Source organism: Hypomesus transpacificus, chromosome 9, assembly GCF_021917145.1.
Source record: "Hypomesus transpacificus isolate Combined female chromosome 9, fHypTra1, whole genome shotgun sequence".
NCBI lineage: Eukaryota > Metazoa > Chordata > Actinopteri > Osmeriformes > Osmeridae > Hypomesus > Hypomesus transpacificus.
The window spans coordinates 14,601,123-14,623,770 of NC_061068.1; the positions used below are offsets into that span (position 1 = coordinate 14,601,123).

A 22,648-nucleotide genomic window follows, 5' to 3' on the forward strand; every position below is an offset into this window, starting at 1 on the left:
GACTTCATGCAGCGCCGGCGGCGCCGACAGTCGGCTGCAGTCGGCTGCCTTGAAGCTGAGAATGCCATTGGCTGCTTCAAGTCAGCCGGGCTGCAGGCGGCTGCAGGCGACACCGGCGCTGCATGAAGTCGAACGCACCTATTAAATCGAACACGTCTAATGTTTTGTGCACTTTTATTTTGAAACTACACTCAGTCTTCCGGGTGTACTTCCGTGTTGTAGACTAGGATGAAAATATTGTAGTAGATTATATCTACAAAAATCGACCTGCTGGAGGCGGGAGTGGCACAAAAAAATCAGTTTAACAATGGCAGAACTAGAGGTGTTCAGAGAATTTATCAAAGAGCGACTATCAATTGAAGCTTTACAGATTTTCGGAGCCGTTGAAAACACATTTTCCGAGTGCAAGGACGACGGCGCGCGATTGGACGTTAAACCGGAGATTAATCTACACTTTACAGGTTTTATATTCAATATAAATGATTTTAATGTTAATTTGTTGTTATTGTCAGTGAGGAGTGCAATACATGTTGCCCAATTTCACACTATGAACCAGCAAACGGTGTAAGGCTGCGACTCTACCTTGGTGCAGAGGTGCAAGCACCCGCAAACGATATGGTGGAGGTGGGACATTACTAGTAGGGTAGGGTGGACACTGGACAGAAAGCATCAGTTTTTACAACTAGCCGCCAAATAATTCTAGACTAGAATAATTTATTTCATTGACTTAAACAGTCATTAAAACGACTTAAACATAGTAATTGTTCCTGTCTTAAAAAAGGATTTGATGGCGAGAACATTTACATTGATGTTGATACATCCATGTAAATTAGGTTTTGGTAGTAGAAGTCCGTTTTCAGGACAGCTGAAATTCTGTAGCTGTTGATTTTGAGTAACCTAGGCTACTCTGCGCACAAGTTATCTGCATTTAAAGCGCATGCCTTTGAACCTATACACTGGTACTAAGAAGAGCCATGTGAAATACAACCCCAATTCCCAAAAACCTAGGACGTTGTGTAAAATAAAAATAGAATCAGAATACAATGATTTACAAACAAATCTCATAGACCCATTGTGTTATTCACAATAGAACATATAACATGCTTAAACTGATGACATTTACAATTTGATGGCAGCAACACGTCTCAAAGTTAATTGAGAGTAATGTTAACCACTGTGTAGCATCCCCTCTTCTTTTAACAACAGTCTGTATCTGTCTGGGAACTGAGACCAGAGGCCTGTTCCATAAAGCGAGTTTACCGAATAAGCCAGACTTATGTCAGTTAGTCAGACTCATTTGTAGTTCATTCGGTTCCATAAAGCTAGCACAACGTAGGTCGAACTTAGGCTGCGAAACTAGTCTGGTCCGGGGGAGGCTAACTGTCAGGCTTAGCGTGACTTGGTGCTTAACCAGACCTTCCTGTAACACTGACCCAACAGGAAAACGATGATTTACCACGGATATTCTCATTTTCATGTTCAGCATTGATAGAAAATTAACTACATAGGCTACAACATTTAGCCTAATGCATTAAACGATGATGAACAATGATTTGTTCAAGTTCAAGTCTTTTATTTGTCAGGTGCACAGAACAACACAAGGTTAGACTGGGCACTGAAATTCTTAAGACAAGACAACGCAAGCACCTGGCATAACATAACATACAAGTACACAGAACAAATTTACATCTATGCTGAGCTTAGATAAGTGAACTTCCTCAATATACAGATAGCAATAAATAAACGACTAGACTAACCCTAACACTAAAACTTCCTAAATTACAGATAACAATAAATAGTACGCTATACTAACCCTAATGCACAAAAAACCTGTTTCAACCCTATAACCTATTCTAACCTAAGTGGAGTACAGTGCAATGTTTATGTGACTATGTCAATGACCAAACAGGAGCCTGGTGGCGAGGTACAGTGAGGTACAGTAGTGCAACGTTACTGAAAGAGCAACCAGTAGCTGAAAGTGACAGTGTATAAGTGACTAGTGTGCAGTAAAAATGTCCATATCAGTGTCCATTGAGAAGCCTGATGACCCTTGGGTAGAAACTGTTGTCCAGTCTGCGTGTGCGCAACCGGATGCTGCGGTAACGCCTGCCAGAAGGCAACGGGGTAAAGAGACTGAAGGATGGGTGGGAACAGTCTCTTAGAATCCTGCTGGCTTTCCTTAGGCAACGTGTGTGGTAGGTGTCCTGTAAGGCTGGGAGCTTCCTGCCGATGATGAACTCAGCAGAACGGACCACACTTCGTAGGGCCTTGCGTTCCCGGTCTGTGCAGCTCCCATACCACACTGTGATACAACCAGTCAGAATGCTCTCTATAGTGCATCTGTAAAAGTTAGTGAGGATGACTGAGTCCATATCAAACTTCTTCAGTCTCCTCAGGAAGAAGAGGCGCTTACGGGCCGCTTTGACCACCTTGTCCGTGTGAACAGACCAGGTGAGGTCATTGCTGATGTTCACCCCGGGGAACTTGAAGCAGCTGACCTTCTCCACTTCCGATCCATTAATGAATAGGGGTGCATGCTCCTCAGCCCTGATCGTGTGGACAATAAGACACGGACGTGGTCTCTTTTCATAACTTATATTTTACCACTGCTCTTGTTGACATCGCCATTTGAACAACCCTCACTGATTTCACATAAGGCTTTCAGTATCAAGCCTACGGCAACTCCCGAGGGACAAAACACCCTTGTCCGTTGTCACATAGAAAAGTCTGCTACAGTAGGCTATCCTCAGGATTTGCAAGCTAGCTAAACTTATACTATATCTAAAATAATTTTGTAGACTTCTGCCACTAAATGAGTGACTTGGCTTTATTTCTGGACATACTAGCTCTATCCACAACCGAAGTTTGTTATACAATGCTGTAAGATCGCTTCTACTCATGCATTGCTCTTGGTACCCAGAATGCCCTGCGGCAAGCTGAAGCTACTAAGTTAAGGGCATTAGCTGAGTTAAATAAGCGTTGTTTGGAGTTCTGTTGTTGTGTGCGTTCTGTTTTGATATGTGTAATTCTATGTCTGTAGTTTAGATAATTTGAGTGTTCACCCTGATTGGGAATATTATCTAGTCAGATTTGTATCCAAGCTGTCCGCTGCAACATAGAGTCTGGGCAAGTAATCAATCGTGAGCATTAGTCTGCTCCCCGGTGCAATGGTAACGTTGTTTGCTTTAAGAGTGCGTCTTATTTTCTGTAAAATACGGTACAAGAAATGTCTGACCTCTGTGATTGCCAACAAGGGTTTTGCCACCAAGTACCAAGTCATAAAATGCACATCAATTTATAACAATTTAGTTTTTTTGTTGTTTTTATGCTGTCTCTCACTGTTCAAATAAACCTACCATTAAGAATGTAGATAATGTATTTGTCAATTTTGTCAATACAAAATCAGCAGGGGATCAAATGTTTTCCCTCACTGTATATGAGAAATGTTTGTTAGAAAAATAATGAGTAAAGGATTACGGTAGGCAAATGGTTTGGGGGGTTTGTTCATGTAGATTATTTAATCTGCAATTTTTGCCCTCTTTTTACGGAATACTAAGTAAACCTATATTGCTTAATCTCTCATCTGACAGCATGGACCAAAGATAGGTTTGCACCGTCTTTAGTGCAGAAACACTGAGTTAACAAGAGTGCTACTAACATGGATTGACAAGCTATTTCGGAGAGTTTACCGAGTAAGGAAAAAGTAGTTGTAAAGTTCAATGATTGAAGCCAGATCCATTACATTGGAGCACTACTACATCAGGGTTCCTGGGGTTGTGTTCATGACAGAAAAGAAAATGATAATTAAAACATATCAATTTGGGTCTTACCTCTTCTTCCCCCCCAGATGTGCAGCAGCTCTCTTTCCCGGAGACTCCACAGATAAAAGAGGAACAGGTGCTGTGGACCAGTCAGGAGGAAGAGCAGCTCCAAGGACTGCAGTCTGAAACTGCAGACTCCATACTCACCCAGGAGTCAGAGTTTTATAACGTCAGAATGTCAAAATTACAATTGTTTCTCAGTGACAAACTAACAACAGCAGCTTTAGAAATTTTTATCAAAGTGGAAAAGAAGTTTGCTGAATACGAAGGAGAAATTATGCGACTGCAAAGCTTGTTGGACATTGTTACTCAACCCAAGATCAAGCTACACAGAATAGGTCTGCTGTAACTTTTTAATAATTTTCTCTGTAGCTCAGAAAGCTAACATAGTTTACAGTGCATCCAGAAAATATTCAAAGCGCTTCACTTTTTCCATATTTTGTTATGGTACAGCCTTATTCCAAATGGATTCAATTCATTTTTTCCTCAGAATTCGACACACAATACCCCATAATGACAAAAGGAAAAATGTTTGATAAGTATTTTTATAGGTTTGCACAAATTCAGGTAGAAAATAAAATATATACATAAGTATTCACAGCTTTTGCTCAATACTTAATTGAAGAACCTTTGACAGCAATTAAAGCCTCAAGTCTTTTTGAGTAAGATGCTACAAGCTTGCCACACCTATTTTGTGGTATTTCTCCCATTCTTCTCTGCAGGACCTCTCAAGCTCCATCAGGTTGTCACTGTGCGCTTAGGGTCGTTGTCCTGTTGGAAGATGACCCTTCTTCCAAGTCTAAGGTCCAGAGTGCTCTGGAGCAAGTTTTCCTCAAGGATCTGTCTGTACATTACTGGATTCATCTTTCCTAGTCTCCCAGTTCCTGCCGCTGAAAAACATCTGCACAGCACGAGGCCTAGCACACCAAGTGGCCAGGTGGTGAGTGGTTTCCTACAATCTTTGTTTCATCAGACCAGAAAATGTTTTTCCTCATGGTCTAAGAGTCCTTCACGTGTCTTTTGGTAAACTCCAGGTGGGCTGTCATGTGCCTTTTACTGAAGAGTGGTCTCGGTCTGTAAGTGCTGCAGAGATGGTTGTCCTTCTGGAAGGTTCTCTCTTCATAGAGCAATGCTGAAGCTCTGTCAGAGTAACTATCGGGTTCTTGATCATCTCCCTGACTAAGGCCCTTCTTCTCCGATCGCCAAGTTTGGCCAGGGTGCCAAATCTAGCCCTGATGGTTCCAAACTTTTCCGATTTACGGATGATGGAGGCCACTGTGCTCATTTGGACCTTCAATGCTGCAGACATTTTTCTGTACCCTTCCCCAGATCTGTGCCTCGATACCATCCTGTGTCAGAGGTTTACAGACAATTCCTTGGACTTCATGGCTTGGTTTGTGCTCTGACATGCACTGTCAACTGGGGGACCTTCTATAGACAGGTTTGTGCTTTTCCAAACCATGTCCCAACAACCGAATTTACCACACGTGAACTCCCATCAAGTTGTAGAAATATCTCTAGGATGGTCTGTAGGGCTGGGCGGTATGGCCTCAAATGTATATCACAGTATAATTTTGAAGCACGGAAGGTAACAGTATATATCACGATATATATTCGTTTTTCTTAAAATTTCTAGTTGGCTAGTCTACAGAACTCAGATTTGGTTGGGGTACGGCAGGTGTGTCGCATGAGTTGAATTTTTCCAACATTTGTAGTGCTTTGCCACATTAAAAGAGCTAATATAGCTTTCAACAGTATGTTCATCAGATAACAACATTTCAATATTTGTATTGAGCTAGAAAACAAATTCTTACATGGCTGAATACTCTACTCTGTAGGCCTATAATAAACATTTCACAATTCTAACAAAAAAACGCAATCTGGTAGCTGGTATGCTTGTTTGTTGACTTTCATTGGCTGGCACAATGCGTGCAGCGTCCATGCTTGAATTTTTGTTTTGTTTGTGAAAGATACAAATTTGAACTACATTTACATTTTGTCATTTAGCAGACGCTCTTATCCAGAGCGACTTACAGTATGTACAGGGACATTCTCCTCGAGGCAAGTAGGGGGAAGTGCCTGCCCAAGGACACAACGTGATTTGGCACAGCTGAGAATCAAACCAACAATCTTCTGATTAATAGCTCGACCCCCTAACCGCTCAGCCATCTGACCCCTCACTAGCCCACTAGGCTGTATCACTTGACTTATATTTTATACCAAACAGAAACAATTTACTTAATACATGTAATGATATATTGTGATATCCATGATATGGCTAAATCCATATCATGGAACATCGCCATACTGGAATTCGCGGTCATACCAGTATACCACCCATCCTTAATGGTCAGTGAAAGCAGGATGCATCTGAACTATTTTTTGAGTGTCATGGCTAAAGTTGTGAATACCTATGTACATGGGATTTTTGTACGTTTTTTATTGTTAATAGATTTGCAAAGATTTCAATAAAACGTTTTCCACTTTATCATAATGGGGTACTGTGCGTAAAACTTTGAGGAGAAACATTAATTCAATCCATTTAGGAACATGGCTGTAACATAACGTGGAAAAAGAGAAGCCCTGTGAATACTTTCTGGATACACTGTATGCAGTTAGTCACTAAGGAAAACTTTCCCTTGACTGTTGGTTGAGTAAAAGACGTACATACATACATACATACACACACATACATGCATACGCTGTTTCTGGTCCCGGATAAAAAATTCACAGCATCACACTCTAACTGCCATTTGTTGAGAAAAACCCTTGACTTTTGCATGTTATTTTAGAAACACTCTTCACTGAAATGAACCCTGCAGATTTTGTTGCTGTGAGAAGTCGATGTCTGTAAATAAAATACAGCCATTTTATTTTGTAGCTTAGTGCACAGTAGACTTCCAACTTCAGTACAGGAATGTTAAAAAAAACCTCTCATGACAAACATTGTCAGATACAATTCAGTTTAGTCTTGGTCAGACATTTTAGGGCACATATATAAACGTATATAAGAAAAACTAATTTATCACTTTAGAGGCTCTTTCACATTTGCAGCCTGGTGTTTTTATGATTGGACAGTTTATAGAGGTTAGGAAAAGTTATTTGTAAATTTCAATGATTAAAGCCAGATCCATTACATTGGAGCACTACTACATCGGGGTTCTCTGGTTTGTGTTCATGACAGGCTGCACTTGTGGTTCCTCCTGGGACCTGTGGCAGAAAAGAAAAACAATCGTTAAAACGTATCTATTTGGGTCTTGCCTCTTCTTCCCCTTAGATGTGCTGCAGCTCTCTCTCCTGGAGCCCCCACAGATTAAAGAGGAACAGGAGCTGAGGACCAGTCAAGAGGAAGAGCAGCTTCGAGGACTGCAGTCTAAAACTACAGACTCCATATTTACTTCTCTCGGTGTGAAACATGACTCTGATCAGGAAGGCACCTCTGAATGTTCACATCTTGACCAAACTGTTAAAGTGGAGAAGACAGAAGGAGCCTCTCTACCCACCAACACAACTGAGGAACAAATCAAAGCAGAGGCTGATGGACAAGACTGTGCAGCACCAGAACCAGGTAGTGACTCTCAGCCCCTCTCCACTCCAGACCATCCTACAGCTCAGAGTTTTGAGGAGGAACATGCAGGAGTGCTGTTTTTTCGGAACGGAACACAAAACAATGAGGCCCTGCCAAGGGAAAATAGGCCTCAGGGAAATCACAGAGGAATAGTAATACATCAGTGTCAGGAATGTAACAAAAACTTCAGTCAAAAGGGTACTTTGGTTCTTCATATGAGGACACACACAGGAGAGAAACCTTATCAATGTCAGGTATGTAACAAAACTTTTAGTCAAAAATGTACTTTAGGTCTTCATATGAGGATGCACACAGGAGAGAAATCTTATCTGTGTCAACAATGTAACAAACAGTTTGCTCAGAAGAGTTATCTGGTTAGACACATGAGGACTCACACAGGAGAGAAACCTTATCAGTGTCAGGAATGTAGCAAACCATTTGCTCAAGTTGGTAGTCTGTTGAAACACATGATGACACACACAAGAGAGAAACCTTATCAGTGTCAAAATTGTAACAAACGGTTTACTCAGAAGTGTGCTCTGGTTGGACATATGAGGACACACACAAAAGAGAAACCTTATCAATGTAAGGAATGTAACAAACGGTTTGCTCAGAAGTGTATTCTGGATCAACACATGAGAACACACACAGGAGAGAAACCATATCAGTGTCAGGAATGTAACAAAAGATTTAGCGTCAAGTGTCATTTGGTTGTGCACATGAGGACACACACAGGAGAGAAACCTTATCAATGTAAAGAATGTAGCAAACTCTTTACCCAAAGTGGTAGTCTAGTTGAACACATGATGACCCACACAGGAGGGAAACCACATCAGTGTCAACAATGTAACAGATCATTTTGTCGACAAGCTAGTTTGGTTGAGCACATGAGGATACACACTGGAGAGAAACCATTTCAGTGTCAACACTGTAACAAACGGTTTGCTCAGAGAGGTAATCTTGGTAGACACATGAGGACTCACACAGGAGAGAAACCTTATCAGTGTCAGGAATGTAGCAAACCATTTCCTCAAATTGGTAGTCTGTTAAAGCACATGATGACACACACAAGAGAGAAACCTTATCAGTGTCAAAATTGTAACAAACGGTTTACTCAAAAGAGTGCTCTGGTTGGACATATGAGGACACACACAAAAGAGAAACCTTATCAATGTAAGGAATGTAACAAACGGTTTGCTCAGAAGTGTATTCTGAATCAACACATGAGAACACACACAGGAGAGAAACCATATCAGTGTCAGGAATGTAACAAAAGATTCAGCGTTAAGTGTCATTTGGTTGTGCACATGAGGACACACACAGGAGAGAAACCTTATCAATGTAAAGAATGTAGCAAACTCTTTACTCAAAGTGGTAGTCTAGCTGAACACATGATGACCCACACAGGAGGGAAACCACATCAGTGTCAACAATGTAACAGATCATTTTGTCGACAGGGTAGTTTGGTTGAGCACATGAGGATACACACTGGAGAGAAACCATTTCAGTGTCAACACTGTAACAAACGGTTTGCTCAGAAAGGTAATCTTGTTGGACACATGCGGACACACACGGGAGAGAAACCTTATAAATGTCAGGAATGTAGCAAAACCTTTTCTCAAAGTGGTGGTCTGAATAAACACATGAGGGCACACAGGTGAGAGACCTCACCAGTGTCAGCAATGTAACTTGTCATTTTGTCGGCAGGTGGAGGCCTATACTACAAAGTAAGGTCAACATACATGGGGTGTATTTGAGTTAGCTGGCTTCACAAAGCTTTACAACCGCAATCATGCAAATTGGGCGGGGGCTGCTCCTATGACCAGTCGCAAAGTCTCCCATTGCCACGTATGTGACACGGACCAGTCAAAAGGGGCTCTTGTCGGCATTCCGTCATGTCCGCTGACTGCCACATCATTACAGCAGAGCAGACTAAATAACAATAGTGTATTCCATTAAGTTTTGAGCAAATAAAAACACAGGCTACAGGCCTGAAACATGATTCAAACCAATAAATAGGCTTACTTGCAAATTTTAAAAGTTGTTGGTGGTTTAATCAGATTCAGTTTTAGGATTATTTATGTTGGCTGTATAAGCTACAAAGATACTCGGGGAAAGAAAAAATGGACCCCAGTTCCTGCTTCAGAGTATACACAGGAGGGAAACCATGTCAGTGTCAATACGGTTTACTTTTAGGGTATTATGGTTGTTCATATGAGGACAAACATCAGAGAAACCATATAAATGTTAACCATGTAAAACCTTTTTTTCATGTTCTGTCCTGTTTGTCTTGTTTTGATTTTATTTTGTTGTAATTTGTAGCATCTCCTATGAACAATACCTCGACTACAGTTATTAAATGATCGACTGATGATCAACAGGCTTGTCTGTAAGGCAATAATAAAGTAGTGTCTAGAAAATGTACTTCCTGACTTGCATGTCTTTAATGAATGAAGTTTGACTTCCTGTCTAACTTTGGACAACTACATTAAACACGCAGGGAGAACAGTAAAGGATATACCATTAGTATTGATTACTGATTTACAGACTTGTGTAGCGGGGTATACACGTTTAACAACCCGTGAAGGAGTAGCGTTGCACATGTGATCGTTCGAAAGCGGACCCCACAGCATGGCGTCGCACATGTGTGATTCTGAACATTCCAACCGACTACTTTCTGATAGACAAAAACGATATGACAAACACTATAGTATGGCTTCAAAATTTACAATTAGGAGGCTAACAAGTAACACTAGCAGGTAGTAGCATTGCTACAAGTATTATGCTAGGTTGCTAGGAAACGTAAGCTAACTAAAGCTAGCTAGCTTCCGTTTGGTAGAAATTACTCACTCTGTTGGAAGAGTCGGAAATATTTAGAACTCACGCATCTTAAGGTAAAGATTAGAAATACTTAATCTATAATAAAGTATTTAGTTGATGGGACACCACCCCAGGCTTTGTTTAAAGGGACTGAGGAAACCTTATTTTATAATAGCCTTCATAATAATCAGTCTAATCTTAAATTGTGAATTCGAAGAAAGTAGAGCAGATCAGGTTGTGAGGGATACGCGAGTATTATACACGTTTATTCAGTGATGTTGCTTAATGTGAGGAATAGTTTAGAAATGATGCGTTCACTTCAGTTTAACTCCTATGAAAAAGCAGGGAGTGATTGTTCATCGTGGATTTTTATAATCCAAATGAAATGTGGGGTATCCTTTTTTGAAGGTGAACTCTTCCATTGGTCAGTTAACCTGACTGGGCGTTGTCCTGAGATTAGATAGGTGTGAAGTGGTCGGTAGATGAGGTCAATATTTCAAATGTTCTTAACCTGTTCTACGTGCGGGCCCGCCCGCGGGCCCGAAACACTGCCCCCTCCTCCCCCAGTTATTATGCATTAAAAATCATAAATAATTTTTTTCGACTAGTACACATGTTGTACATCGTTGGAAAGCTACGATTCTTGTGCTTCCATTGAAATAAACCAATTCAAGCTCAACTTGCAACAGAAAGTAGCGTCAACGTCTTTGTCCGGTGACCGTTCATTCAACAATGCCAGAGAAAAAAGTTGTACTTACCTTCGATTACTTAGGAATGTCCAGGTATGCACACAACTCATCAAAACCTCATCTGCTTACATTCCCAAGGGTCCAAAGTATCAAACCATGTCGAGTAGTTGTCCAAACAAAGAATTATATCCACACATAGCCACGATTTTGTTGCTTCATTGTTACTTCGTAAAAAAAAAAAATTCTGTCTCTCAACGCACTTTAGCTCATAGCATGAGATCTGGGTCAAGTAGAAACACGGAGATAGTCTTAAAATGGCCGCTACACTCTGACCTTTTGATAGACACCTTGGTTTAGCCAATAGGAGCTTCCATGCCCCGGTGACAGTCCTCTAAAGCCAACCAGGTCTGTGCGTCCAGCCCGCCCCCCGCCCACCCCCCCCCCGCCCCCTCTACACGATTTTTTCTAACTGGCTTGGACTGATTCTGAAAAGAGCTAGTTATCCTTGTAGCTTAGCGCTAGCTGTAAATGGCGATACCCCATATGCCAGGTTTTGTAGAGCCTTCAAAATAAAAGTCGATTGCGCAATATGTCTGTGTTCTTTGTGTGCCAATCCTGGAAATCAGATAATCACTCCAATGTGTTCATGCTTCAGTTTTCGTGTTTCAGTAATACTAATGAGGGATTTAGCTGTTATATATGATAGTTCTAAGGACCACCTTTCATTAGAGATAACAATTATACCTTTTTATCCTAAGAATTTGACCTTGGTTAGAAGGGTCATTCTGGAGTCTCCAAAAGGCCCTTTTAGAAAACGCCTGGATGTACTCTTATAAAACATGTGTCAAATATGAATATATTGTGGTATTATGTTTGACTTTTGATCTGAATTGGGTAAGGCTTCAACCTGTGGTCCAATTCTGTCTTCCAGCTAATACCTACCACCTGTAGGCCTCTTCAGGCCTCTGTTTTCAAAACAAAATCCAGGCGGAAATAGAAACTTTCACTTTCCTTGTGTTCAAGCTTCAATTACTCAACACCAGTAGGACTGACAGGGGTCCTGACAACAAGGAACATAACTTCAGAGTGTCAGCTTTCAAAAGAGTCAATTTACATGCATGTACTCCAAATGGTTCAAGAACAGCTTTCAATTTACTTTGGACATGCTGTTTAGGCGTTTTTAGGCACATTTAACAGTCTCCAGAACAGGTTAAACTTCAAAATATAACAATACAACATTCAGAAATGGTTTTGTAAGTATGGTACAATCATTTTTATATCAAGATTGACTGACTTATCATAACAGGAAAGGAAGTTACATTAAAACATCAAATTACATCAACACAGCATTTAAAGAAAAAGCATAAATTGTCACACAAATTCCAATAATCCTTCTAGTGTCCACAAACAGTATTGTTTTTTAAAGATGTTCGTAAATCCATTAAATGTCTGTTTTGGGATAAATCCTTTATAATTCAGAGTTTAATGGAGTAGAGGAGGTTGAGAAAGGTGGGCTATTTGGCTGGCTCTTCTCCCCCCCTGGGAGAAGGAGACACCAGGTATGGTGTCAGCCCCTTTGAGGCTCATCCAGAAGATAGTGGCATTGTATGAGACGTCATATAATGCAACCAGTCGTCCTGGTGATCAGTACTGTGTCTTACTGAGTGGATCAGAAATGGTTGTGTTGGCGGTTTAACTCTCTGCTAAACTTGTAAACATGTCACTTTTGACCCTGTATGTTCCCCGGATGCACCCACTAGGTAGGGGGATGCAGCAACAATGTAGAGACGTTTATTTCTGCCCCTTGTTTTTAAGTTAGAACACTAACACAATATCTCATGAAAAAACCCACAGACATACAAATCTTTACAGATATCTAAAATCTTCCAGCAGCTTATTTTGGATGTCTTTCCCAGCCCAGGAAAGGAAATATATGGAACACAGAGTGATATTTCCCAGAAATGACCTACCTAAACCGTCTGACAAGAGTTTATGTGAGAAGGCAGATGCTGATCACCACCTCTGGAGAGGACTGGAATGGGGATGGTGTCTGGATTCCCACTGGATTACCTGCACTGAGTATGCCTCGGTGTGGTTAGACGCCTTCTGCCCCTGTGGCTTCGTTAGGGTTCGGTAATGTGTCGGTTGTCTGGATCACAAGTGACATACCTGTCGGCGAGGTTGGTAGAAATACAGAAAAATATCCCATCAGAATTTGCAAGAAAACCAAGGCCTCTAAAGGAAAGAGACAGATGGAAAGCCACAGAGTTTAGGCAATTTCCCCTGTACACCGGTCCAGCACTATTGAATCAAGATGGTGCCGATGATGGCTGCCTCGGTCGGTTGGTGCGCTCTGTTTAGTTTAGTCTGTTATTTCAGTGTTCTGCCAAGATTTCTTTAACGAGAGATGAACTCCTAAACATCAGGGAATCAACTCCTGATGATTTATTTCATCACTTTTCTTGCCACTTTTCTTTGCCACTTTTCTTCTCCCAGCGGCAGAATTAGTGGGCATCACCTATCTGCTTCTGTCTGGAGAGGGTCAGGCAGATTAGCAACTACAAGCTCAGAGCCCCCCACTCCACTAACGACTCCCGCCTGGCCAACGACCTGAACGAGTTCTACTGCAGATTTGAAAGACAATTGGACTCTCCTGAACTACCCCTCCGCACACAAGTGGACTCCCCCCTCCCCTGTCACCACAGTGATGATTCTCCATTCAGGAGAGAGAAGTCAACAGACTGTTCTAGAGACAGAACCCTCGCAAAGCAGCGGGGCCAGACTCAGTCTCTCCTGCCACCCTCAATCAGTGCGCTGACCAGCTGTCTGAGGTGTTCACCAACATCTTCAACACCTCCCTGGAGACATGCCATGTGCCAGCCTGTTAACATGGTCCTCCACTTCACCCTACAGCACCTGGACTCCCCAGCATTCTACGCCAGGATCCTGTTTGTGGACTTCAACACCATCATTCCCGCCATGCTTCAGGACAAGCTCTCCCAGCTGAACGTGCCCGACTCAACCTGCAGGTGGATCACAGACTTCCTGTCTGACAGGAAGCAGTGTGTTAAGCTGGGGACACAAGTTTTGACTCCCAGTCCATCAGCACCGGATCTCCTCAGGGCTGCGTCCTTTCTCTGTCGTCCGTTTGCGGACGACACCACCCTCATTTGGCTCATCTCTGACGAGTCTGATTACAGGTGGGAAGCTGACAACCTGGTGACCTGGTGTAGCCAGAACAACTTGGAGCTCAATGATCTTAAGACAGTGGAGATAGCTGTCGACTTCAGCAAAAATACAGCCCCACTCACCACATCACCCTGTGCAATTCCCCAGTCAACACTGGAGTCCTTCCGCTTCCTGGGCACCATCCTCTCCCAGGACCTCAAGTGGGAACTGAACATCAGCTCCCTCACCAAAAAGCACAACAGAGGATGTACTTCCTACGGCAGCTGAAGAAATTGAACCTGCCAAAGACAATGATGGTGCACTTCTACACAGCCATCATTGAGTCCATCCTCACCTCTTCAATCACCATCTGGTACGCCGCTTCCACTGCCAAGCACAAGAGCAGACTGCAGCGTATCATCCGCACTGCCGAGAAGGTGATCGGCTGCAATCTGACTACCCTTGTGGACCTGTACACCTCAAGGACCCTGAGGAGAGCGAGGAAAATTGTGGCCGACCCCTCCCACCCTGGCCACTCCCTGTTCCAGCTACTCCCCTCCGGCAGAAGACTGCGGGCCATCAGGACCAAAACCTCACGCCACACAAACAGTTTCTTTCCTTCCACTGCTAGCCTTTTTAACATGGCCCCAAACTGACACTGTCACTTAATATTATATAGTGTTTTAATTTTATATTATATATTATTTTAATTTTATATTATATCTTATAGCTCTGTCAGTAGTAAATTTTATTTTGTTGTACATTTTCTACATTTTCCTTTTGTTCATTATGTCTAAATGTTCATTGTATGCACCTTCCCACCAAAGTAAATTCCTTGTTTGTGACCACTTACTTGGTGATTAAACACATTTCTGATTCTGAAGACATTGTCACCCCTGAAGTTTACAAAAACTTTCTTTTATTGTTTGTCGGCATCTATATTTTAAGCGATGCAAATCTGGCTGGAGAATATTTAAATTGCTAATTACATTTTGTGTATTTTTGTGACTAATTTTAATGAGTTCTATGGTCAGACATTTCTGACATTCATGTCCACAACCTAATTCACCTCGCAGAAGATGTAAAGAACCATGGCAACCTCGACAACTTTAGCGCTTTTCGATATTAAATTCCTCTAGGAAAATACAAGAGCTTGATAAGAAAACCTGGCAGGCCTGTCAGAATCAGAATCAGAAGGATTTTATTCGCCATGAATGTTTGCACAAACAAGGAATTTACTTTGGCAGGGAGGTGCACACATTAAACATATAGGAATATTGAAACTTAAATATGTGTACTAACTATACAAAAGGAGCAAAGTCTAGCTAATACTTAGGGGGGTCAAGCTAATATTAAGGGGAATAAAATATAAAATATAAGTAGCCCTAATTTACGATCTAACCTAAAAATACAGATAGTGCAAACGATACAATAGTGCAAAATGCAATGTGCAGGGTGTCATTGTGCAGATTGTGATTTACCTGTCGACAATTTGTAAGGAGACTGTCAGAGAGGTCTTTTTCTGCCAGCATCTACCAAACTTCACCTGGAAAAAAAACACCTCTTTCACAAGATTTTGGAAATGCGACACAGCACAAAAAAATTGAATCCCCAAAATTCACCCTAAAGACGGATGAGGCCAACTGCTTTTTTATGTGGAAAAGTCATGAGGGTCAGAAACATTCTAAACATGGACAATGCTGTGTTTGTGTTGTACACTGAATTTGAGGAGCACAAACCCTTTTTGAATATACACTCTTATCATCACTACTCAATATCTGAACCAAAACCTCACGCCATAAGAACAGTTTCTTTCTATCTGCTACTGGCCTCTTCAACACGGCCAGGGACTCCCACTGACATTTACCATAATCTATTATAAGCCCATCCGACAACGATTGCACTACGCACAAGCCACCTTGATCTCAATTGCACTATGCCACCCATTCATATTCTTATTTTTATATATATTTTAAGTTGTTTTAATTTTAGATTGTTTGGTTCTTATAATTTTATAGACTATTGTACTTTTTTCACTTTTAATTTAAGATCCGTATATGTTGATTGTCAGCACATTTTGTGTTTGTGTAAACCTACATGGCAAATACACCAAATTCTGATTCTGATCTATGTCGTTAGCAAACTATCTACAACTCTGAAAATATGTAGACTCCAATATATTGAGAGAAAGGCCTTTTCCATTCACCTGTCACCAACAAAAGATAAATACTTTTCTTTTAAACAGTGGAAACAATTTACTTTTTTGTTTGTTATTTAGACAACCCAATGCATTTCACCTCTTTAAAATCCAGTAATCTAAATTTTGGTCTGGCCCATGGGTGGTGCAGGCAGGGGGCAAAATGTTCCTCATTGTGGAGTTTGTGGAGGAGAAGAACACTGGACCAGTTGCCAACTCCTGGTACACAAATGGCTTGGCGTGGTGGCCTCCATATCAGGACCAGACCAGGATCCTGAAAAGCATTAAAAAAGCTGAGGTTCCACAGCCAGAAAAAGGATGGACAAGGCATCAAGCAAGGGTCCTATATGAAACAGGTATACATCAGACACACAGACGGGAGATACACAACTGTATTTGTGCCCAGAGCTATTGAAGCAACACTAATATCCACATCAAAAATGTTTTTTTATTGTTTAGATTCCTTTGAAAACATTGTATGCAGATGGAAGCAGTCCTGTTATACGTCTGACATCCAGTCAGATTGTGAGATTGCAAAGAGAGAGAGAAAGTGAGTATGAAATGAAAAGAAATATTTGTTTATTCTAAAGAAATGTAATCTTTATGTCTTTTAATCTTGTAGAAGAAAAAGCTATTCCTCTTCTGAAGAGGAGGCCCGAGACTCTAGACCCCCCTGTCTAGACCCTCCCAAAAAGCTGAGCAGTGCTCAAACACCCCCCTCACCACCACAACTAGAGCGAAATGGTGGGAACTAAATCACTATTGTTTGAAAACATGGTGTCCTTATGTGACTGCACCTATATTTAAGCAATTAGGACACAAACAGTCTCACTATTTAAGAAACCATTTACATGTTTTCTTCATTTTCTGTATGCTTCTCTGTCATTTCAAAAACCAATAGACTTAGCTACACTGCAAGACTGGGCAGCCACCCCATCAAACACCCGTGAGTATTTACTTAAACTTTATCTTCATATTCTGAGCGTGATAATACCATCACTTATTTTTCCAAGCAGTACAACACACTCATCCCAATCCTCAAGAGGATATGCAAACCACCCATTGTAAGCTTGTTGAGTAACAACTATAAACCATGCATAAAAAACAACAATCCACATCACACACTAAATTCTTCATTTTCCTGCTCCTTTTGTTTCCGTTCTACAGAATATAACCCTCAGCCAGGCATATGGGGACAAACACCTACTCCCCATGGTAAGATAGACCTATGCTCCTCCTCACAATCATCATAGGATACTCAGTATTGTCAGCAAACATGTGTCTATCTGAATAAGAGACTGTGTTTTTTGGTTTCAGTTGTCAAAGAATTCTCTACGAGGGAAAACACCCAGCAGGGATGGCCGCGTTATCCCACCACACAGTGCACACGTAAGTGTAACACACTGAACATGTGGGGTCCCATGTTTGTTGTCATTATTGTGAATCCATGTAAATGTATTCAAATGTTATCATATTGTGATAAATGTCATCCCTTCTTCCTGAACCTAAAATATTATAGTTATAAATAATGTAATTGTCTGGTGAGCCAAAATATAAACCAGAAGAAAAAATACTTCAATACTCACATCTTGTTTATGTAGCCTTTGAAAGAGTCCTACAAGAGGCTATCCGGGAGATGGACATTCGGATAGGCCATCTAACGTCCATGGTGGAGAGCCTGGTGCAGGGTAGACACAGAGGTCAGCCACAGCAAGAGGATGACTGCTTCCAAATTCCCCTCATGGACACAGAGGCCCTTGACAGCTTTGAGGAGCATCTCCAAAGCTCCGAAAATAGGAAGAAGATGGTAAGATTTGAATATTCTTCAATAAATAATACATTTTTACAAATTGTTACAATAGCTAACATTACAGCTACTTTTTGTCTAAGGGCATAACTACTCTAAACTGTCTTTAAAGCTTTTGCTTTGTTTGGAACATTCTTTTTCTCAGATCAATGTACTGTCCCAGAGTGGAGGGCAGACCATCAAAAAGACTGTCTGGAGAATTGCCCAAAAAGTGTTTGCCAATGTCTTGGCTAAACAGCTGAACTGGTGCGGCCGAGGAGACAAGAGGGGCCTGAAAGCCTCAAGGTGTGCGGCAGTAATTATTGGTAAGTACATAAGAATGTAGGCTATGTAGAATCTTATTATGTTTCTGGGGGATTTCCTTTGCCGCCATTACTCGCTTTCCCAGAACCTAAATGTATCTTCCTAAACACCTGACCTGTGTTTTTTTTTTAATCTTTGCTGGACAGCTAAATGAAGCAGTATTTGGCTAAGTCATTGGGCTAAGTCTAGCATCTAGCTGTGATGAGCTATATGCGCATAGTTCAGCTAATATACAAACTATGTTATATTTACATTTACATTTATTCATTTAGCAGACGCTTTTATCCAAAGCGACTTCCAAGAGAGAGCTTCACAAAGTGCATAGGTCACTGATAATAACAACAAGATAGCCCCACAGCATTGCGGGTAGTCAAAAAACAAGAAGTATTATATGGAAATAATTAAGGATACATAACAATAAATAAGAATACTGTAAATGTAGTGGGGTCTACTCGTTTAAGATAGAAATACTTAATTATAATCAAGTCTAGGGGCACCACCCTAATATTGGTTTAGGTCAAGGGATCCTATGTTTAATATGTAATAAATAATCAGTCTCATCTTTCAGAATGAGTGTAGAGCCAATCGTAACATTAGTAAACACGCACACGTCAAGTAAGGTAAACATGGGTAGTATAACAAGTTAGATTATGAATTTGATATGGGAGATTGAAACAGACTGAAATGGTCTAATTTAAAGAAAGCCAGAAATTGTACAGTCAATTATTACATTCTTACGAATCATAAACAGAGCTCACGCCAATGCCATGTCGGGGAGGAAAGAGCGTTAGCCATAGTTACGTTTGTTCAGGATTGGTCAATGAGGTTGAGGGCGGTTCGCGTCAAAGGTCCATTTGAAGAATCTAAAGTCAAAGCGCGGCTGCGCTGCAGGATCATGAGACTGGGTCTGCGGGATCTCAGTCAGGTTGCAATTAGAATTGCGTTTGGTTACTTCTGCAGAAATGTCCAGAAAGTGTTGCAATCACTACAAGGTTGAATCTCAGGAGAAGCTTGGCAAAGTCCTTTGGAACACCAATCCTGATGGCGTTCATGCCATGGTTTGTTTCGCTGGAGTCAGATACCGATTGTCATATCAGAGTTTTATACAGTTCAGAGTTAGAAAGATGACCTGACTGGAGTCAGAGGTTGATTGGATGAAGCTGGGTTCTCAATTCCCCCTTCTTCCTTCACACCTACCAAAGGTGAGAACTGGTCTCTGGCTGGTTCATAGGATTGTTCAAATATAGTTCTGGACATCTTGGTACAGTTACAACATATAGTTGTATGATTGTTTTATTATGTTAGCTTTGTGTACATACCAAGAATGTCTTGATTATCTTTCAGGAAGAAGGAGTCGTTATTAGAATCAAGATTTCAGTAAACACAACATTAAAACAAAGTAACAAACATTACACAAATATCCCTCTCATGATTCTCCACCTTCTAGTCTTGTGGTAAAAGTGAGATCTGAAGAACTTTCGTCAAAAGTTCTGATCAAGGTATGTTCTTTGTTCAAATTGAAAGCACAAATGGTTGCTGGAGACGTGTTTTCTCAAGCAGGCCCTTTAAAGCTTGAAAGCTAGCAGGAGGGCCTCACCTGCAGATCCCCCCAACTCTATGGTTCCTTTACATCAGCGTTTGGTTGGTAATCAGCATACTGAGGGTGTCAAGAGGTCTGATTAGGTTTGTCTGATGTGGTCACATCAGACTCTTTAGGTGTGACAAAATGTTGGCTATGTGTGGTTTGGCTGACCTCACTACATAAACGTCAGAGGAACATTAACCTGGAAAGCTCTTGAACAGTTTGCGCGTCTCCTGCTGCTGACTGTCCACCAGCTGTTCTCACTTTTTGACGCCCTCTGAATTATGACCAGAGTAGCCTAAAAGCACGTGCTTTGTTATACATACCAAATAATCCTGTTTCTCTCCTCTATCATTCGCAGGGGCTGCCATGAGAAACCACATGGTGCATGCCACTGAGGCCGAAGCTGAGAAGTGTCTCCGAGATTTTTTAAGATTGGCATCCGGACGGAAATAGCCTAATCCTACAATTTCCAACGATGAGCCCATATTTAATAAACATTTGATATATAATTTAGTGTACATGCTGTGTTTTATTTACTGCTCACTACAGGCAAATTATATCCTGTATAGGCTGATATAAGTCTTTTATACTGTATGTCTTATAGACGGCGGCTAAACGTCATTAAAATAATCTAGTGTAGCAGATGAAAAAACAACACATAATACGTTTCAACGACCTTTATAAGACAAAAGAACAATGTAGCTTCTATTATGATGTAGTCATGTACATCTGGAATACACAGACTTACATTTACATTTAGTCATTTAGCAGATTATTATATACAGTAGACACAGCAAGTCTGCTCTTTGAAGATGGCATCCCCATTGATTTCTATGGAAAGTGCTGTGGCGCAGTGAGGCAAGCGAGAGCACGAAACGGACCGCGCCATCTTTCCAGTTCCGGCTCGTCCGGTCTTGCGCAGAACAGTGGCTCGCTTGGCTATCAGCTCCGAGACTTGTGTACGCTTGCAACTAGCTGTCATACTTTGTGACAACCTATCATGAGCGTGTGAGCTAAGACATTGCAGTAGAGACAGAAAACTTGCAGAATGGGGTACAAGTCCAATTAAGAATCAGATACATGATGCGAACTCAATCAAAATCAATCCTATCACTGTTTAGTATTCCTTTCATTTGGTTTTTAGTAATATAAGCCTATTGTAGATGGAACATATGTTCCACACATGACTCAGACTCACCACATACCGTGTTTCTTCAAATAAATGCCGCCCTCGAATAAACACCGCACTAAAACGAACGTTGTGTAATAAATGTTGCCCTCAAATAAATAATAAAATCTAAAAACTGTTATTTCATTGGTTAAATTCAACCCCAGCATTTATTACACATTTACATATCTTTCTGCACAGCTTTCTGTTTGAAAGCTAACGTGTATGAACTTTTAGGAATCCTGCTTCAGATTCATACACAATGTAGAACACTTGTATTTGAGACAGTTGTACTACCAACGCACAACTAATTGATAACCAACTGAAACAATCTTGCTTGTCATTCCCAGTTTTCATAAAACTTCTAAAAATGGATTTAATAGAACATCCAAGCACTACTTTCACCTGATTTGTTTGTTTTCCTGGTTTGTTTTCCTTGTTTTGGTTTTCTGTTTTTCTTTGATATTTGACAACCTGATATACATGTTAACACTTCTATGCATAATTTCGACTCATTTCTTTTGCAATTTGTTAAATATATTTAGTATCGCTCACGTATTATGTTCAATAATATAAAATTAGTTTCATATTGTATTTTCTGGTAAAATTTCAACAATTCTCTTTTGGTTTCACTTTTGTTTCACACGTGTAATTAACTGATAATTCATATAGATAATTTATGGTAAAATGTTGACTTATTTTATTTGTTTATCTTGGAAATTTTTGTTTAGTTTGATTAATGTTTAATATTGACTATTGCATTTCTGGGGTGGATGTTTTTGTTCTTCTTCTTTTGTATCTTCATGTTGTTTTAATCATTGTATAAATGCGAATAAACAAACAAACAAACAAACAAACAATGAGAAAGGGAGTTGCTCCACTCATAGACAAACAAAGAATGACAAGTAGGTCAGCAGTTGTAAATGAAACCTGCGTTTTTAGCTGCATCAGCAACAAAGTCTATGGCTGCACTGCAGCTACAATTCACGAAATCTCTTACTAATTAAACGCCGCCCTCGATTAAACGCCGCTCTCGAATAAACGCTGCACCAAAAATGAACGTTATTTAATTAACACTGTGGCGTTTATTCGAAGAAATACGGTATACGTTGTTCTCTTTGCTTCGTGTTTTTAGTATGTCTGCTTAAAGTGGTGATAGAATGCAAACCCGAGTTTACCTTGTCATAGTTGAATAACGACAGTTCAGTGGGTAAAATGGACATATAGTGAACCTCAAAGTCCATTGACAGCACTTTCCTATGCAAATCTCACAATTTGAAACTGCCGCTGTAAAACGGGCGATTCCCAACAAAGCACCGAGTTGACGTACCTCGGTGGCTATACCTTATTTGGCTCTGGTCTATACCTTTGTCACGCCCCCAAATTTACATACACCAAATTAATAACTTATGTTGTTTATAATGCTAAAACCAAACCAAATGCAAAGTTATGCTTAGGCTATGACACTGAAGTGCGAGTATTACACTAGTATTCCAGCTAAAGGGTGATGTTAGGCTACATG

General features: G+C 40.7%; 2 protein-coding genes across 4 annotated transcripts in view; both read left to right on the forward strand.

The window, feature by feature from the left end:
* Nucleotides 1-22,648, forward strand: part of LOC124471292 (NACHT, LRR and PYD domains-containing protein 12-like) — a 1,476,309-nt gene that overhangs the window by 173,340 nt on the left and 1,280,321 nt on the right. The window lies entirely within an intron of this gene.
* Nucleotides 200-21,765, forward strand: LOC124471310 (zinc finger protein 271-like). 3 transcript variants are annotated; one of them, XM_047025781.1, is made up of 12 exons: nucleotides 200-461; nucleotides 3,848-4,159; nucleotides 4,544-4,761; nucleotides 16,415-16,619; nucleotides 16,723-16,813; nucleotides 16,886-17,007; nucleotides 17,165-17,209; nucleotides 17,431-17,478; nucleotides 17,581-17,652; nucleotides 17,865-18,070; nucleotides 18,216-18,375; nucleotides 20,317-21,765. In XM_047025781.1, exons 1-12 carry the CDS (start codon nucleotides 308-310, stop codon nucleotides 20,409-20,411), a joined length of 1,728 nt encoding a protein of 575 aa, XP_046881737.1. In that variant the 5' UTR covers nucleotides 200-307; the 3' UTR covers nucleotides 20,412-21,765. The 3 variants fall into 3 exon arrangements, with proteins under 3 accessions (XP_046881737.1, XP_046881736.1, XP_046881735.1); XM_047025780.1 differs by lacking the exon at nucleotides 4,544-4,761 and adding an exon at nucleotides 7,099-7,643; XM_047025779.1 differs by lacking the exons at nucleotides 4,544-4,761; nucleotides 16,415-16,619; nucleotides 16,723-16,813; ... (5 more) ...; nucleotides 18,216-18,375; nucleotides 20,317-21,765 and adding an exon at nucleotides 7,099-10,023.

Excerpts from the sequence above, each read along its gene's own strand:
- LOC124471310 (XM_047025779.1), top strand. The coding sequence starts at position 308 with ATGGCAGAACTAGAGGTGTTCAGAGAATTTATCAAAGAGCGACTATCA. Across the intron at positions 462-3,847 it reads GATTAATCTACACTTTACAG|ATGTGCAGCAGCTCTCTTTC; the intron begins GTTTTATATTCA and ends CTTCCCCCCCAG. Across the intron at positions 4,160-7,098 it reads GATCAAGCTACACAGAATAG|ATGTGCTGCAGCTCTCTCTC; the intron begins GTCTGCTGTAAC and ends TCTTCCCCTTAG.